Here is an 18928-nt window from a genome sequence, read left to right on the forward strand (position 1 = left end):
AAGAGTTAATCTTCCCTCACACCATCATTCACTACCAATATTAATTAATAAATAAATAAAATAAAATGTTAGGAGTTGTTATTCTTTGTGTGACTTAACTGCTATAAAAAGTTGTAGGAAAGCTAATGGGTGCCAAAGATGATCCTCAGACTTTGTCCATTAGACAAATGCTACTTTTGGATAGTTTCTATCAATAACTGAACCAAATCACCGAGAGGGACATGTGAAGTGTGGAAGCTTCTCCACATGAATATCTACTGATTCACGATCCCAGGTTTAAAGTTCCAGGTCAATACAGACTGATCCTTTAAAAAAAAAAAAAAAAAAGCTCTTGTCACATCATGTCACATCACACCAATGTAAATTACAGCAATTGATACATCACCTTTCCTCCTCTCAACTACAGGGGAGCTTAAAAACAAAAAACAAACAAACAAAAAACCACTCTATTCTAGAGATTGTAATTTCATTAGTCTGGGCTGGGGTCCGGGTATCAAAGCCCTAAAAGCTCTCCAGGTGATTCTAATGTACAGTCAGGGCTCAGAACCATCATTTCTCTAGTCCCTTTCCTGCAATTTATCATGGCACACTGCTGCACAAAAACATTCAAAGGGGCCAAAAGACCTACCAATGAGATCCAAATTCCTTGGCCTAGCACTCAAAGGTCTACACAATGTGGTTGGTTCTGGTTCTATGTCTCCTACTTCAACCAAATTGGCTTAATCATAATCCTTTAAAACACATCATTCATAATTCTAGATTCCAGCCCTACAACTATTTCTGGGGGGAAAGGGTCATCCTTCCAACTGGAAATTACCTCTCCTACACTTCATTATTTAAGCTTTAGTTCAAGTTCCTATGTCTCCACAAAGTACCAAGTGCTCTATCTGTGAAATCCCCGAGACATTCACTACCTGTAGAACTTATTTGGTATTTGGTTGTATAGCTACCGCCTTGTACTATAATTTATCTTTGTACATATTTCTACTCCTCAACTAGATTGGAAGCTTTGGGGAACACAAGCAGAGCTATAAACGACTGTATACCTAGAGCTTACTCAAGTACACAATACATGTTTGCTGTCATTAGTAATGATAAAAAGGAAAAACATTTAGGTATATAAAACTAACCTTGTTCAAAATGAGTTATATTTTTTCTCTACAATTTATTTGGCCAACTTTCCTTCTATGATCCAAGTATTCACAAAAACTACATTTTTCAAAAGCTGTTTCTCATACTACAATTTACTAATGAATGTACATGCCTAGAGTTACTAGCAACTTTCACTAACTTTAAATACCTGACACTTGAAAACTTTTTTTTCTTTTTCCATCTTATAAGAACTGAAAAAGGTAACATTATCTTTTTTCAATATTTCATATATTTTCTCAGGTATATTGTACACTGATTTGGCAGGTGTTTTCTTTTTCCCAATTATCTCTTAATAGTTTCAGAACCAGAAAATGCTGTTTTAATGGCTCTGTGTTATAATAGCCCATTATAAGTCCTTGTGCCTAATTTGTTCCTGCTGCTTGGTGAACCTGCTTCCTAAGCTAAAAGGTCAAGAACAAATGCTAAGTCACCAAGAATTACTACATTCTACCGTCTTACCAGTGGAACAAGGCTCAGATAAGAACTGTTCTGGGTAAAACGGCCTTTAACAGTAATGATACGTACGTTTACCTTTGTAACTCACTGTAACCAGGCTAATATGATTATTATTAGTGTGCTCTGCATGCAACACTCACTCTTCAAACTTCGCTTCTGAAGAAACTAACATCAGGTCCAATAAAAAGAAACCGAAGACAGCAATTTCCATAATCACGCTCAGACCACCAATAACACTAAAAGACTCATCACTGAGTTGGCACCCGTACATTCCTCACCTCCAGTCCTCCACTACTCTCTGTAAACCTACCATCCACACCTGGGACTGAACTAAACTTAAGGAACGCCCCAGGATCTCGGACAAATGGTGTGTTTCCACTTGGTATCGCCTTCAAAGACCCCTCTATACACCCTGCTCTCTGGTTCAGATTCCACAGACATGAAACAGATCCGATTTCCTTCCGCGTCCCCGCGCCCAGCACGGCCAGTTCTAGGGCCCCCGAACTTAGAATCTCAGCCCTCTTCTTACCCAGGCCTGCACGCCTCATCCTGCCAGAGGAGCGGGGGAAAAGGCGGGCGGAGGGGTGGGAAGACGCCAGGCGTCACCCGGACTGCGTCCTCAGTACCGGGGCCCGGCGAAAGAGCAACTTCTTCCCCTAAAGCGCCACGACATCAGAGTAGTCTAAACGTGGCGCTGGCTGATGGCGTCACCCAAGGCGCTTCTCGGCGCCCAGCGAGGCGGCCGCATGACCGAACTACATTCTGGGAAATGTAGTTCGCCGCCGAGGCCGGGAGTGTGGTAGGGGCGTGGGGGTGAACCAGGCTGGAGGAGCGGGCGGGGCTTCCGGAAAAGGGACGCGCGCTGCCCCGGTTCTGACTGCGAGCCTGGGACTATGGATCTCAGCTGCGGCCTGGCTCTTTCTCTCAGCTGTCGGCCCCCGAGTTTAACGCTATACATCTGTCCCTCCCAGACCATGAGAGGATGGTTGACTTCTCTTTCCAGGTGCCGCCTTTCACTTCCTCTCACCTCGATTTAGTTCAGGTAAAGTCAAATAAAACTTTATCCAAGTTTCTGATCTCACACATAAGTAATGAGACCCAGAGACGGGAAGGAAGAGTGTAGCCCATCGGTGCCGGGTCACCAGTGGTGTAGGGAAAACCAGGCCCCTTGCACTACGGCTGCTGCTCGGATTAAAACAGCCGATAAAAGTAACAGGGTCTCCTCGGAAGCACTGAAGACTTCGTTCCCTGTTTCCGAGTTTGTTGCATTTCTAGAAAGAACCGCGGCCATTAGCTGTTAAGGGCTCGAGGGACCCGTCAACTTCCTCCCACTTAGACCTTTTCAACTTACACAAAGGATACTGAAATACAGTTTACACAGGGTAATGTGCCAATTTAAACGGGGTGCTGGCGGGGGTGGAGTGGTACTGGAATCGGGATTAGTCCTAGAATTTCATTTTATCTCACAGGATTATCGTGAGGATTAAATGAGATAACTTTTTATAAAAAGAAGTCTGATACACAGTAGATGCTCAAAAACCACTGGATGCTTGCTTGCTGTTTTGTCGTCGCTGCTGTATAACAGTGGGATAATCGCCATACTATAGACTTCTGAGAATGCAATATCTGATCATTTAGTGTTCCCTCATAGTGTCTCAGTATGAACATTGACTATAGTAGTGTCAGAGTAAGTCTCTGCTCTAAGGTCGTTTTTGTAAAATACACACACCCAAAAAAACAATTTTTAATAAAAGTTATTAACCTGGGAAATAAGCTTAATCCAATAGCGTTTTGAGAGGAAAACAGTATTCATAAAAATAAACAACCATTCTCTAAAAACATGAGAATTAAATGAAGATTTTATCAGAAACAATTATTGCAAATAAACACTGACATTTCAATAAGAGAGATGATGGCATTTTATCTTACAATCTGTGACAGTTCTTTTGTAAGAAGTACACGTGTTCTATAAGCAAAACATGTCAGAAAAATCATCTTGCTTAAAGAAGGCTTTCTCATATTAATGTAATTTTTTAAAGCTAACGTTGAGTTTACCAAAACATCATTTAAATTACATATGTACTTATCCTTTTATAAACTACTTCCCCTACATGGTAGGGAGATATAATAATAAAATATAAAAGGGATAAAAAATAAAGTAATAAAGGGTACCAAGAATATAACTCAAAACAGGCAAAGCTGGTTTGTATTGAGCTTGTGACCCAAAAATCCAAATAGTTGCTTATCGCTTCTGTTGCCAGTCTCAAGTTAGGATAATCCTAGCTGAGAAGATTTTGCATGCAAAAGATGAAGTGGAAAAGATGCATTTAATACACAGAAAAATAGTTATTCAGTGGGACCACAGTTGACATAGAGACTAGAGAGAGTTCTCTTCACTTTTATCATTTTCTATTTTTCTTTTCCTTTTTAATAAAATCCCTAACTCTTCTTACTGAATGAAGACCAATAAAATTCTGAGAGATGAAGAGTATTTAGAACTTGTTTTCAATTCTCATAGGATAATTTCATAGAAAACATCTAATCTTTGGGGTCTCTAGGAAATGAATGATGAAAAATGACAATTAGTCTTTACTACTATTTCTTGTAGTAATTACAGAAACAAGAATACGAGCAGGAAATGTCTGAATCGTGGTGCAAAATTTGAAACTTTTCGTTTTCAAAACTGCCTAAATCAACATTAACAAAATTTCCAATCATGGAACAAATTCAGTGTATCAAGCATAATATTTGAAGGACATTTTATGTCCTTCTAAGTAAAGAAAAATAAAATTTTAAATTATTGACATGAATTTTACCCTTTAGATTGTTCAGTTTTAAATGCAAGCATGAGAGCATTTAACTCATATGTGAAATCACCAAAATCACACTGTTCGAATTTCATAGCTCATATGTGAGCATGTATAATATTTTGCAGAAACACTGCACAAAACTAATTCAACTGTTTTTATTCCAATCTTGATGTGCACCAGGTCTTGATAGTCTACCAAAACTTGGTCTTCATCTTATTGGTGAGTTAGGAGGGACTGAAAAGTAAAGTAATTACGGTTGCCCTATCTTTTCCTTTCCTTCGATGTCATCATTTTAAATATAACTGCCTAATACAAGGAAATAAGATGAGTAAGGAAGAATATAAGTTTCCTTGGATGTTTTCTTCTTTCTGCAGAAGAACTTCTGGTTCATGTGGTCTTTCAGGGCTGTCAGTGCCCGCACTTATTCAGTCACAGACTTAAAACACTTACCTTGTACTCACTTTGAGTTTTGCAGAACTTCCATGCATTATGTGTCCACTGGAATTCTGTGCTTGTGGAACATCACAAGTGTTACATGTGAATGGGGTGGCAATGAACAATAAACATGCATATTGCCATCTCCTCTGCTCATATGCATGCTCCACGGTTCCATTAGTTCAAAACAGTGAGTGCAGAGCATTAAACCAGGCAGGATGTTCTTCTAGCCAAGAGACCTATGCAACTGCAAAGATTGCAAACTGGTGAACTTGGCCCTGGGACACAGAGAGAAATCTTCCAAGGTAATGGGGACATAGTTGGTAGAGAAAAAGGAAGAAAGTGAGTGAATACAGAGGATATATATATCGACAGGGAGAGACTGATCAAGGTGAAATAACTGAGAGGTGAAATCCTCAGGGAAATAAGAAAATAGAGCATGCAGGTGCTGCCCCAAGCAGAAGGAAAGAAGAAGGAAGGGAAGAGGTTGTTAGTTGCACCATTTTCCCAAACCACCCGCCGAGTTGGTCTCAGTAAGTGGTTAATGAACCATAGATGAGTGAAATTCTTGTGACTTGGCATGTATAAGCAGTAGAAAAATTTTTCTCAAGGCAGGCATGATCCCAGAAAACCTGAATGATAGGGTGTGATTGCAGGGATAAGGCTTTTTCTTGTGTTTAACTCCAAGACGTTTCACTCTTCCAGCAATTCAGATGTATTACTTAGACCTCATTCTGGGAAATGACTCCTTCCTTAATGTCAGTGAATCAGTAGCTTTGATTTTTTTTTTTCTGAATATCTGGACCTATAGCAGAGCTAAATTTCAAACTGCACTTTGCATAGGCTGCCCTTTTAATATTCCAATTTTAGACAGATTTTTGACATTTATAAAACATTGTTTTAGGTTAAAGATGATACGTTTAATTTCCATTGCTTAGAAAATATTGGTGTTGTATGTTTTAAAAGGCTCTGCATTATGACTCAATGTTAGAAACCAGAATATCTAACTTACAAACTGTTTTAAAAGGTATTTTTAAATGAACAGTAAAGTTAACAATGAGTAAAGTTGGCATGATGTTATATTTCTTGCAGGACTTTTTGTTGTTTTGCATTTTGGGACAAGTAGGAAGACAGAATTTCAAGGTGGACATCGTGGATTGCAATTGCACAAAGTAGAGCCTGGCTTCTTTGTGGAGAGTCCAGATGCAGCTGATTTTGTCCCTCTGGGGCTACGTGGTATCTTCTCTCAGCACCTCTCACCTACTTTACTCTTCTCTTTGAACGCTGGATTCCTATAACTGTTCCAGAATGAAAGCCTCGGCCCCATGTCTTGACCTTCCAGTTTGATCCGTGTAGCAAACCGTTTCCCAGTACGAGTTTTCTGGAAGAGAATTCTGATTTGTCAAACATGGGTAAGGGGTCCATCCCTGATTGGTCCAAGCAGCTGATGTTGAGTGATAGGGATTCCAGAACTTTGGGCAGAGCAGAGTCTCTAAATGGATGCAGGGGTAGGGGAAAAGGCTATTTCTTAGTACATTAAAGCATGTATGTGGTTTGAGTCCTTGCATAAAAGCTCTTGACCTCTGCTCTGAGCCATAAACAGATTTCATGCAATAGCTTAGGGCTCTGTGCTCACTCCCATCACTGAGGCCTTTATCACTATCATAAACCGGCCGTGAAAGTTATGGTTAGTTGGTTAGGGCAATGATTTGTATTCCTAACCCAGGTGTGTTTGGCCACGTGCCTTTACTCTTGTTTATTTTATTTTATTGAATTCTCTTTTTTGGGGTTAGAAAACCATTTTCTCTTGGGAGGCAAGGATAAAGACCTGATCTTGTTTGAAGCAGGTCTTTATGGGAGACGCTAGGAATTTGATTTCTTCTCTTGCCCCAGTATTTCCCCCTTGTTAAAAATTCTCTATAAATAGGGCCTCAAGGTCAAAAACATAATTTGAGCAATAACTGTTAGCAAGGAGTTGTGTGGAAATAAGAACTCTTACAGAGAAAATTAGGAAAATTGATTTCATAGGAACAGGGGAGAGAGAATTTGCCTTCACAGCCTCAGCACTCAGACTATAGTAGAGGGTTGATACAGCACTTCTGGGCATTTAGCATGCATGCCTATTCTAGGCTAGCATGAATTTTTATAGCTCAATTAGAAAGCTTTGAAAAGATTTAAAAAAGTGTTTTTAAATGATAATGTGTTACATAAATATTCATGGTTATGCAGTCCTCTGAAATCTGGACCACTTAGAACTTTTTTCCATTAAATAATGACCTTCTTTTTTTTTTTGCATACAGGTGCCATTCATTAGAGGGACAGTGACCAATGACATCCATTACGCACGGCCATGAATATTTATCTAGTGCCTTATCCCTGTACCAGAGAGAATAGGAAAAGAGTTATGAAGAGGCTTTTCTTCCACACCAGATGACCAGTGTCCTTCCTCAGCTCAACTGAAAAAATTAAGTGGACTGGTCTTCAGGTGAGGCTTCATACCCCACTAATATTCTTCTGGGTGAGGGTTAACTTAACTGGGTGAGGGTTAACTTAACTGATGAAAGAAAGTACGTGACGGATTCTAATGCTAGTGGAATAATGGAGTAGTTTGCCAGGGTCTATTGATACAACTCTTTATCTAGAAGGCCTTAAGACAAGCTTAGTTCACAATTTTGCTTAGTATCTGTGTGACTTAAGAGTTACTCACAGGCAGCCCTCTGAAGAATTGTCAGTCTCTATACCAGCACTGTCCTTTCCCCTCTACTCCAAAACCAGCCAAGCTTACGCAGATGACACCACAATTGTAACTCAGTGAATGGATGTGAGAGAATTGGGACAGACAGTGAGTAGCCAGACATGTGTCATTTACCCACAGACATTACTGACATCCTACTCTGTCACTCTAGGCCTGGCCCCTTTATTTCCAGTAACTTATTTCTACCATTCTTTTGAGCATTTCTGTTTGGATATCCTGCCATTATCTCAAACTCAGTCATTATCTTCCCCAAAGCAGTTTGCCTGTCTGATTTTCTACCCTTGTTACTGATATGATTAAGCCTCAAAACCTCTGAGTCAATATGACCTTTCCCCACTTTGCCAACACCATCAACCCAATGGCCAAGTCCTCTTGAAGTGTCTTTTTGATTTGCCCCTTTCTTTGCATTTCAAAACTAACGATATTATTAAAAGTTTCAAACACGCCAAATCTTGCTGGGGCTTCTTAATTTCCTCGCTTTCAGGTTCACTCCCCTCAAACACACCAGATTAAAATTTCCAGAACTCTAATCTTGCCTTATCACTATTTAATTAAATTAATTAATTTATTTTCTGGTCGCACCACGCAGCTTGTGGGATCTTAGTTCCCCGACCAGGGATTGAACCTGGGCCCCCTGCAGTGGAAGCACGGAGTCATAACCACTGGACCACCTGGGGATTCCCATCTTATCACTATCTAATGGCATTTGATGAATTCTGCAGGATTTATTGCGGGGGGGGGGTGAAGAGTTATATTTTCGTTTCCCTGAAGTCATCTGGAGATGCCCCGAAGATGGTGTTTGTGTATGGTCTTCAGTAGTCACAGTTTTGAGGAAAACTTTAGTGGACATCTGAATCTTTCTTGCACTCTAAATTATTAGTGTTTTGTCATTCACATTTATATCTATACTTTAACGGTAATTAGTTTCGTGTATGGTATGAGATAGTAATCAAGTTGCATTTTTTTTTCCTGTATGGATACCCAAATTTTCCATTATCATTATTATTAAAAATACTGTTCTTTTCCCATCTCCCCCAGTTCTTTCTCATGAACCAAGTACCTCTACATCTGTTGCCTTTTTATAAGCTCTGTTTATTCCATTGGTCTATTCTTTTATCCTTGCTTCAGCAACTCACTCTCTTAAATAGCTTTATAATGACTTAGTAAAACAAGTCCTCCTACAATGCTCTTCTTTGTTGAGAATGTCTTAACTAAGACCCTTTTGTGTTTCTATGTAAGTTTTAGAAAAAGCTTGTCAAGTTTTACTTTTAAAAAAATCCTATTGCTATTTTGACTGGGCTTGCACTGCAGTAGGGGAACAATGATGTCTTTACAACATGGAGTTTTCCAATTCTTAAGCACAATGTATTTCTCTAATTCTATTGGGTTTCCTCAATTTCTCACAATAATGTTCTATAGTTTTCTGTGTAGAGGTCTTGCAAAATTTTTGCTAGATATATCCCTATGTATTGATATTTTTGATGTTATTATGAATAGTATATTTCTTAAGAATTTCTTCTAACTGTTGCTAGTATATAAAAATGAAATAAAAGTAAATTCTGATAGATTATCCACTGATTCAAGCAAGTTGTCTATAAAAAGTGGATAATTTTATTTCTTCATTTACAATCCCTAATCCTTTTTCTTTTTCTATTTTTTTCTTTATTGCACTGGTTAGGATCTCCAGCACAGTGTTGAACTTATGTCTAAAGTCAAGGTGATAACTTTCAGTATTATAACATTACATATAAATGTTTTCATAGATACTTTTTATAAATACTTTGTCAGATTCAAGAAGTTTATGTTCCTAGTTTGCCGAGACATTTTTTTTAAGAATCATTAATGGTTATAGGATTTTATCATATTCTTTTTCTGAATCTTTTGAGATGATCAGCTTTTAAATTCTTCTTTTAATGTGGTGAATTAAATTAATTTTAAAATGTTAAACCAACTCTGCATTCCCAGAATGAACTCAATTTGATCATGATATAGTATTCTTTTTTCATATACTATTTACTTCAATTTGACAATAGTTGTTAAAAATTTATATATCTTTATTCATGAGAGAAACTTGCCTGTAATTTTCCTTTCTTGTAATGACTTGTCAGGTTTTAGAGTCAAGGTTATGCTAGCTTAATTCCTTACATAATTGGAAGAATTCATTGGTGAAGTCATTGGGATCTGATGATTTTTCACCTATTTTCTTGAAAATACTCTTTAGGGGTTACTAATGTATGGGTTCAATACCTGAATCACCTGTGGGTCTGTTTATATTGTCTTTTTTCTCTTTGTTTTTAGTCATAGGTCTTGTTTCTTAGCATCTCTATTAACTCTTAATTGAATTGTAGAAAATATGTAATGTCACTTGATAAAATTTTAAATGTTTTTTACTGGGAAAAAAGCACACAAATTCAGCATTTTCCATCTCAGTATATGGTATGATGCATTTTCTGGTTTGTTCAATGCTTTTAAAGAACAAAATGAATTCTGCTTTGAAAAATGGGGCCTAAAGCATCAAAGATTTAGGTAAACAGATGAGAGTCTCAGTAAAAATTATAATGGAATGAGTTAGTATAAAGATAGAGCATGTCTATATATTATACATTTGAAAAGTAAAAGACCCATAAAATTGAAATCTGTACAGGTAAAATAAAACTGTTCTCAAACTGATGCACCACAAGTTTGTGAACTGGTTCTGTTACAAAAAGAATGGAGTGAAATTAGCAAGCTTTGCTTAAACTTTTAAAATCTAAATATAATAGAAATCCAGACCTTAAAAATGTATTTATTTTCTCTACCTTATGGTGAGTCTAACAGTTCTTTTAGGGACTAATTATAAAATGTTTCAAATAAATACAAAATAAAAAAACCTCTTTCATGAATATCCTTAAGGCAAAAGCATAGAGCAAAAGTAGTTATTTTTTTTCCTATATGCCCCACAGGATTTAGTTCACTTTTGTAGAACATAGTTTTTATGTTTATCTAAACGCCCAGCTATTTTAAGCTGTATTTGACATGCATGGATACTCTTAATTTCTGTGTGTGTCAGAGAAGGGGGCAGGATTCTATTTCAGACCAGAGAATTTGTATTGATGCCACTAATGAACTTAAATTTTAAATTGGACCCTTAGTTTTTGCACACACACTCACACAATTTAATTTTAATATGCTGTCCACAAGCTGAAATACAATAGGATGGCAATACCATGATAGAAAGGGTGCATGCTCTTTTTGCTGCACCCTCCATTTCCAGAATCTCACATTATATTTCTTAAACCCATTTTGCTCAAGAAATAAAGTTTATTTACCAAGATATAATTAGAAACAAATTTTTTTTCAAAAACACCTTCTACAAGCAGACTTATTCTCTTCTTATTTGTTGGAAGTAGGAAAAGTTTTAGCTTCTATGGCTTTTTCCCTCTAGATTTTTTTCTAAAAAATTTAAATGGAAGGTATTTGTAGAACGTAACAAAAATAAGTTTTTTGAAACTAAAAATGTGATTTAAAAACAAGGAAGTTAGCATATTTAGTGTTAAGGACAGAGAGCAAGTATGGAGCATGGAAAATTGAGAAGTAGAATGTATTTTTGCCCCCAGTTCTATAGCAACATTAAAATAAAGGAATGGGACTATATTTTCATATCAAATACCTAAACCAATTGCTTGTTTTACAATTTGTTTTTAAATGGCAATAATAAATTCTTCGTTTGTAAAAATTCCAGTTTATAACCGGAGCCAAGTCAAACGTGAACCACCAACTATTCCAGAATTGTAGGATCTCCATGGCCCACAGGAGATAAAAAGGAAGAAAGAAAACCTTTTTTCTAACAATCCACAGAGGCTGCTTAACTCATGGCAGGACAAGCAAATCATGTCCTCTGAATGAATGAATGAATAAATAAATAAATAAAAGCAACCTTACATCTCCAAAGCAGTTAGCCAGCATTCTTTCAGTGAAACCAAAAGATAAGGGAGGAGAAGGGGAAGTAGTGAATCATTCCGGGTTCCCTGTAACCAGTTTATCACTCTGGTCATAAACAGGTGCAGAGAGCTATCAAGTGGAATTACCAGATATTATTTTTCTAGGAGATTTAATTTCATTCTGGTAGGCTGTTATATCTGGTTAAGCTATTTTATTTTTGATCTGCCCTTACTTTTGGAGCATAGCTCCTTCAGGCTCTCATTCCTCCTGGACCTGAGCGATTCCTCCCTGGTAAACTCAAAATTCAGTCTTCCTGGAACCATCCAATCACTGCGTCCTTTGCTTAAAGGTTTAGCCTTTTAGCAGCTGCTTTCCGCATGGTTTCTCAAAGCCTCTCACAAGACTTGCACTGGTTCGGGGTCAGCAAATGCATTGAGGGTAGGTTATCTATAGAAGGGCGGGCTTCCTTTTCTGCAGTCCCCTCTTTTTCTGGGATCTTGATCCTTCAAGTCCTGGTTGTCTTGGAGGCTCTGAACTTCATTTCTATCTCCCCAGCCCAACGAGAAGAGTGTTGCGAGCTCTGGGTTACCACTTTCTGCTCAGTCTCCATGCTCCTATGCAATGAATCAGAAAGTAATTTGCAAAGAAAAAGAATGTTTGATTTAATTTCATAAAACTTAAAAACTTCTGCTTGTCAAAACGGTCCAAGTTGTATCAGAAATTGTATCTGTTTCCTAAATTTTGTTCATCCTTCCTAGAGTATACAGCTGTAGATGGGAAGTAACAACCCAGCCAGGGACTAAATTTCCCCATCCCATTTGCCACTAAGTGTAGCCAGTGAAATATAAGTGAAAGTAATGTGTGCTAACTTATGGGCCAAGATTTACAAAAGGCCAGTGTACCTCCTCCATATTCTCTCCCCACCTCAGCTGGATGTAGATGATGATAAGGCAGGAGCTGACAGTAAAGTCACAAGATCGAAGCACCTGGATCCCAAAACCACTTCACTGAATGAGCCATTATAAATGTAGAGGCCTAGTTGTTAAATAATTTAGTCTACACTAGCTAATACATAAGGTTAAAATTATAAACTGAAAATACATGTTGTCAAAATGTATAAATTATTGTAATCTGAAATGAGTTTTAAAATTCAATTAATAAAAGAGAAATATGTCAATAAATATGAGAATAAAGGCAATTCTCAAAAGAAGGTATTACCTTCTGATTATTACCAATCAGTCCAAGGCTGATTGATGAGAGAAATATGCTGTTGATGTTGAAATATGATGTTGATTAAGTTATTTTATACTTTGAAGCAGAAATAACACCCTGACACTTTTCCCAAGGAGAAAATGGGTGTAAAAGGATGTAGCCACCATAATGTTCATTTTATCATTATTAAAAAATGCCAACAGAAAATAACATCAGTGAGATTAACCATATGTAAATTGTGCTAGTATCATAAAATCATGTTCGTAACATACTTTGAGTATCCTTTCTATGAAGAATTATTCATATGTAAATATATACATTTAACTTGTGTGTGTGTGTATGTGCACGTGTGAACGTGTGTGGAGATAGAAAGAGGGACAGAAGAATCTGGAGAGATGTTTACCAACATGTGAACAGTGGTTATCAGTTGTGATGGTGCTCCTGCTTTCATGCTTATACCTCTTTGAACCTACATCAACACATCATTATCACCCAAAGTCTGTAACATACATTTAGAGTTCACTCTTGGTGTTGTACATTCTGTGGGTTTGGACAAATGTTTAATGTTATGTATCTACCACTGTACCATCACAGTTTTACTGCCCTAAAAATCTTATGCTTTTTAAAGTCAGAGAATCCTTTGATTAAAGCCACTATCTCCTTCCCTCAAAAAAATGGACAGGGAAAGTGGACCTATGTGGATAACTTTGCAGGTAATGTCAGGAGTTTCAGGCTGCCTAAGAGCCCCTGCTCTAGCACAGAGAACTGCATTTAGACTCAGAACAGTAATCCCTTCTAGGGTCTTCCCAAGGGCAAAATAGACTAATTATCTTATGTACCAATGATCTTCCTGGGTGTCTCTCAGAACATTTTAGATGCCAGAAAGGAAATATTTCTACATTGCAATTTCCGTGTAACGTTTGCTCATAATGATAAATTATCCTTTAAAAATTATTATCATATCAAATAGATAAAAACTAGTTTGCCTGGGTAAGAAAGATAACATGGAAACTTTTCTTTCTCCTAATTTCTTCACCTATCACGTAGCTTTCAAGAACAGTGACCTTTCTTCTGTTGATATTTCTGGCAGAAATCTTGGAAAACTGAGTCTAACTTTAAGCATTCCCAGCAATAGATAAATCATTATTACGAAGTGAAATAGTCACTTTGAAATTGAGAGTTGGATATGTCTGCTCATTACATAGATAAAAGTTTTGGGATATGTTTGCTTTAATAAGATTTCAGCATATTTTGGTGGCTTATTTTTTGTTTTCATTCAGCTCCTCTGCCAAAATTATAATTTTAATTAATTTGTTTGCAAATTTATGTCTTCTGGAGACCCTGTCTCTTAAACACCATCCTCCTCTTTCACCATATTCTCCTTCACTTTCTTACTCAGGTCACAGTGTAGTTCGCTCACCTTTTTAAATGTCATGCTCCTGTCATTCCCTGGGTCTCCACCCACATATGTTGTTTTTAGAGCAACATGTGTTTCAAATGTTCTTTCTCTTCTTTTAACTCTGCTAAATTCATGTCACCTGTAGTAAGTGGAATGTTAGTCATTAAAAATGGCAGTATCCTGACCTCCAGAACCTGTGTGTACATGCTAAGGTGTAATTAAGTTGCAGATAGAATTACAGTTGCTAATCAGCCGACCTTAATGAGCCTGGATTATCCAGGTGGGCCCAGTGTACTCAGAAGGGTCCTTAAAAGTGGACAAGAGAGGAGAAAGAGGAGAGTCAGAGGATAATGTGGCTCTTAAAGAAAGGTGCCTGAAGAGATACAGTGTTGCTGGTGTTAACTACAGAGGGAGGGAACCATGAGCCAAGGATAAGAGCAGCCTCTAGGGGCTGGAAAGGGTGAGGAAACAGATTCTCTCTTAGAGCCTCCAGGAAAGAATAGGGTCCTGCTGATGCTTTGATTTTTATCTAGTGAGATCTGTGTCGAAATTCTATCCTACCGAACTGTAGGATAAAACATTATGTAAGATAAAACACTATGTTTGTGTAATTTGTTACAGCAGCAATAGAAAACTAATACATCATCCTTCAGATTGCTGAAAAATCACTTTTTGATTTCCCCCAGATACTCAGGTTCCCCTCTTAGGCACTTTATTAGCACAGCACTTATTCTTTTTAGCACTTTAAAGCATGTAAAATAGCCATAACAAAATGTTTTGTTTTCTTGTTTGTTTATTGTTGTTTTCCCCTGCTGGGGTGTGAACTCCAGGATGTGGTCCTTGTCTTTCTCTTGCCTGCCACAGAGTAGGTGTCATAAGTGTGTGTTAAAGGATGGACTCTCCCTTTTCTTCCCTACATGTGCGTACATCCAAAGGAAATCAGGTAAGTTCCCTCGAACAAAATCATGGGATACAGAGAGTCACCTTCCGTTTAGTAACGTGGTAACATTCACATGGTGTTTCATTTGCCTAGGTCATCAGTTCGAAAAGTGTAGTCCCCTGACTAGCAGCATCGGCATTGCCTGGGAACTACTGAATTAGGGTCAATCCCAGCAATGGGTGTCCAGGTGATTCTGATACACTAACTAACGTTTGAGAACTACTGCTTTAGGCCCGAGTGCTGTAGGAACTGCTCACAGGATTTCTGACTTAAGAGGTCTGAAGTGGGGCCCAAGAATTTTCCTACCAAATTCTGATGCTGCCAGTGCTGTGACCTCACTGTGAGTGTAACTGACCTAGCCAGTGAGTAGGCCAGGGAACTTCTGTCGGTGCAATTTGACCAGCAGAGATCTCACAACTTAAAGAGGCTTTATCACTTACTGCAAAGTGTGGTCTGTGTGCCGTCCTTAACCAGAGACTGTCACTGTCTTTAGAGCAAAATAATATGGCCCCTTATAAAGTCCAGCTTAGACCCAAATTACAGTGATTGGCAATTAGATTGAACGATCCAATTGAAATATGTAACAGTATCTAGTTTTCAGTTGTACATAGTTAAAGTTGCATGATTTCTCTAAAATAGCATTAGTCCTTGCAAAAATAAATGAATAGTGACTGTAAACCAGTTTACTTTTCTCTAAAACTTACTGCATAATTACTTTCCTAAGAATGAATGTAAAATTCCCTGATGTTGTTATATTTCTGACATAGTGACAGCAATCACTTATAAAATATTTAATAATGTGCTTTAACAACTAGGAAAAACAACTTATAATGTAAGTTACACTTTAAGGAATGATTTGGTTTAATGAAAGATTAATAGAGTTTATAGATTGTTTTGAAGTCAGCCTTCACTTGAATGTTTCTATACTAAGAATGACTATGGCGCCAGTCTTGTGGAGGGAGGGTCCTTGTGGAAGATTATTGTCTTAAATCAACATGCCAGTGCTGTGAGGCTGATGAGACAACACTCCAACACCCACAGTGATGCATCATGACCTCTTAGACTGGTTTCAAGGTGCCAATAGGATCCCTCTGTCCTTTATTCACCTGCCTTCTACAGGGAGCAAGTCCTTACATTTCACAATTGAGGGATCCAATGCTCAAAATGTCAGTGACCTGGGACAGGTATCATATTGCTTTCCACCCTCTGTTAATAGATTCCATTTGATACAGAATGGAGGGAGAGCCTAAGAGAAGAGCACACCTCCAGGGAAAGCTGGGAGACAGAAAGTAAACAGAGGAGGATAAAAACATAACTAGGCATGAAAATGCTGGGAAATGGAAGGGCTTAGCTGACAAACGAGCATTTTGAAACAACTTGTGATTGGCTTATGGTGACACCAAGGATGTCACCTTAGGGTGGGAAGTTAAGAATAGGTTTATTAAAAAGCATGCGAGTTAAAATGAAGCAATTATTAACTCAAGAGAAAATATAAACATGATACATCTGTCTCTAATGAACAATATTTACAAAGTTATGCCAATATATAACATGGTTTTCTATAACTGAGACCATGATATAATTGTATTGGCTAGGAAGAGAAGGGAGAGTAGGCATGTGTAATTGGGCTATATCCACCGCATATAATTTAGAAATATGAAAACAAATTCAGCAGCATAACCAAGAGCAACCACACAGGTGAAAGTGTTCAAAATGATTGCTCTGCAGAGTGGAAATAGGGAGAGCAAGGGGCAGGGTGCAGATGCTTTTATAAATATGTTTTAATTCATGTATTCATAAAATGAGAAGGAACTCCTTAAAATAAAGACTATCATGTTTTATTTCTTTGTTTTGAATATTTCAAAGGTGACTTGCAAACTTATTCCACTTTCACTTTTAGAAGGAGTATTTCATCATTAATTAAAAAAAATTATCAACAACAAAACTCAATCAGATATCTTTAACCTTGGGTGTTGAGCTCTAGTGCTGCTGCCTCACAGAGCTGTGTGAACTTGGGCAGGTCATCTTGTCTCACTTCTCTGAACAGTTAGTATCCTTATCTGTAAGAGTTACTGTGAGGATTAAATACGATTATGCCTGTAAAGCCCTTGGAAGTTGCCTGGCATGTGCTTACTTCAGCCACTCCACTCTTCATCCATCCCTTCCAGTTTTCTGAAACTCATGTCATACACACAGAAACAGCTTTTAAGTCCGTGTCCATAAGTACAAAAAGCTCTTATGTGACTTTGTAGTATCATTAGGCATATTTTCATTGAGTTTATATTTACAGCATCTGTTTTATTATCTGTTTTATTGCAGTCTCCCTCAATGCCTTCTAGTTCTATGGCCCTAGCTTCTTCGTCTCTTTTGATAGTTTCTCCTTCTGGAAGCACTTTCCTAGGGACTCTTATCGTTCTACAACTTCACGCCAGATGGCCATATCTATTTTCATGGTGTTAACAGCCACACACTGACAACTTCCAAGTTTGTATTTCCAGCACAGACCACTCATCTGACTTCCAGACGTGTATATCCAATTACCTATCTGATATCTCCTTTGGGATGAATTCAGGTGTATCTCAAACTCAACCTCTCTAAAACCAAACTCCTAATCTACTTCCCCTAAGTGTTCTCTCCCACTGCTTCCTAATTTCATGAACAGTACTTTAACCATCCAGTTAACACATCCAGAAACCTAGCCGTTCCTTGACACATCACACTTTGGAAATTATATCCTGCCCAAACCCAAAATCCAGTCCGTCAACATAGACTATTGATCTTACACCCTAAATCTCTCTCAAATCCCTCTCCTCTCGTTCTCCACCACCACTACCAATCCCACTCTAATCCATGCCACTCCACACCTGTACCATACCAACTTTCTAACTGACTTACACATATCCCCTCTTGCACCATAGAATCCGTTTTCCACAGAACATCCCAAATTGTTGGCCTTTTGTCACTGTCCCTTCCTCTGGCATCAGGAGCTTTCAAAGCATATTTTGTTGAATAAATGAGGATTTATTTATCTGGGACCTACTTAAGTACTTATTAATCATATGCATATATTAAATACAATATATACAAGTATATAAACTGTGAAGCAGGACTTACAATGTTTGGTAATGTTAACGTTAATACTTTAGAAGTAAATTCCACTAAGTGTGAAAAGCTCTTCCACCTTTTGAGGGAAAACAAATTAGATTCCAATGTATGGGAAAACAGAGAGAAAGATAAGTTTCAATAGGAGAGGGTCAGCCTTTGACTCTTGCATTGCTATTTGTAACAGTGTTTCTGTGGGGTTTTTTTGTGGGGGGAGATGTGGTTTTGGTGGGTTTTTTGGCTTAGGTTTCTCCCTCTATCCCTTTGGGTTTCTGAAGTAGCTATTTAAGGCATTTGATGTTAAGGCAAAAATAATTGATTTTCTGTGGTAAAAGAGGGAACACGTTCATTAGTTTAACTCTGGAGAGGATTAGAGTTCAACCACACATGATGAGCTGGCAAATGACCAAGACACATAGCATAACGAACAATGGGAAAGTCTAAGAAAAGAGAAAGAGGAGCCATAAATGGCAGGGGTCAGGGTCTAGGCACCCGGCCATGTGAGAGGAGGGGAGGAAGAATCTGAGTCCAGTTGGATCACAGGAGACTGCAACATACTACGTGGTTGAAGGGCAGAGCCTGGAGGACCCACTTGAAAGCAGAGTTTATGGGAACTGTGAAACAATTATTCCATTATGCTCCACTCTGAAAAAACCTAGAAGATTCCACTTTTCAAGAGAAGCAGGATGTGGGAAATGTGTGTGGGAGTTGGAAGGAAGTCCACAAACATGAATAAATGCCAAGAA

General features: G+C 38.0%; 1 protein-coding gene across 1 annotated transcript in view; it reads right to left on the reverse strand.

Annotated features, from left to right (window-relative positions):
• BET1 (Bet1 golgi vesicular membrane trafficking protein) overlaps positions 1-2301 on the reverse strand; it is a 33891-nt gene extending 31590 nt beyond the window's left edge. The window contains exon 1 of the mRNA XM_082662006.1: positions 2138-2301. Coding sequence (XP_082518132.1) covers positions 2138-2156 — 19 coding nt within the window. The 5' untranslated portion in view covers positions 2157-2301. The remainder of the gene's footprint in view (positions 1-2137) is intronic.
• Between the last annotated feature and the right edge of the window lie 16627 nt (positions 2302-18928).

This window comes from Grampus griseus (genome assembly GCF_964374135.1).
Source record: "Grampus griseus genome assembly, chromosome: 9".
Lineage (NCBI taxonomy): Eukaryota > Metazoa > Chordata > Mammalia > Artiodactyla > Delphinidae > Grampus > Grampus griseus.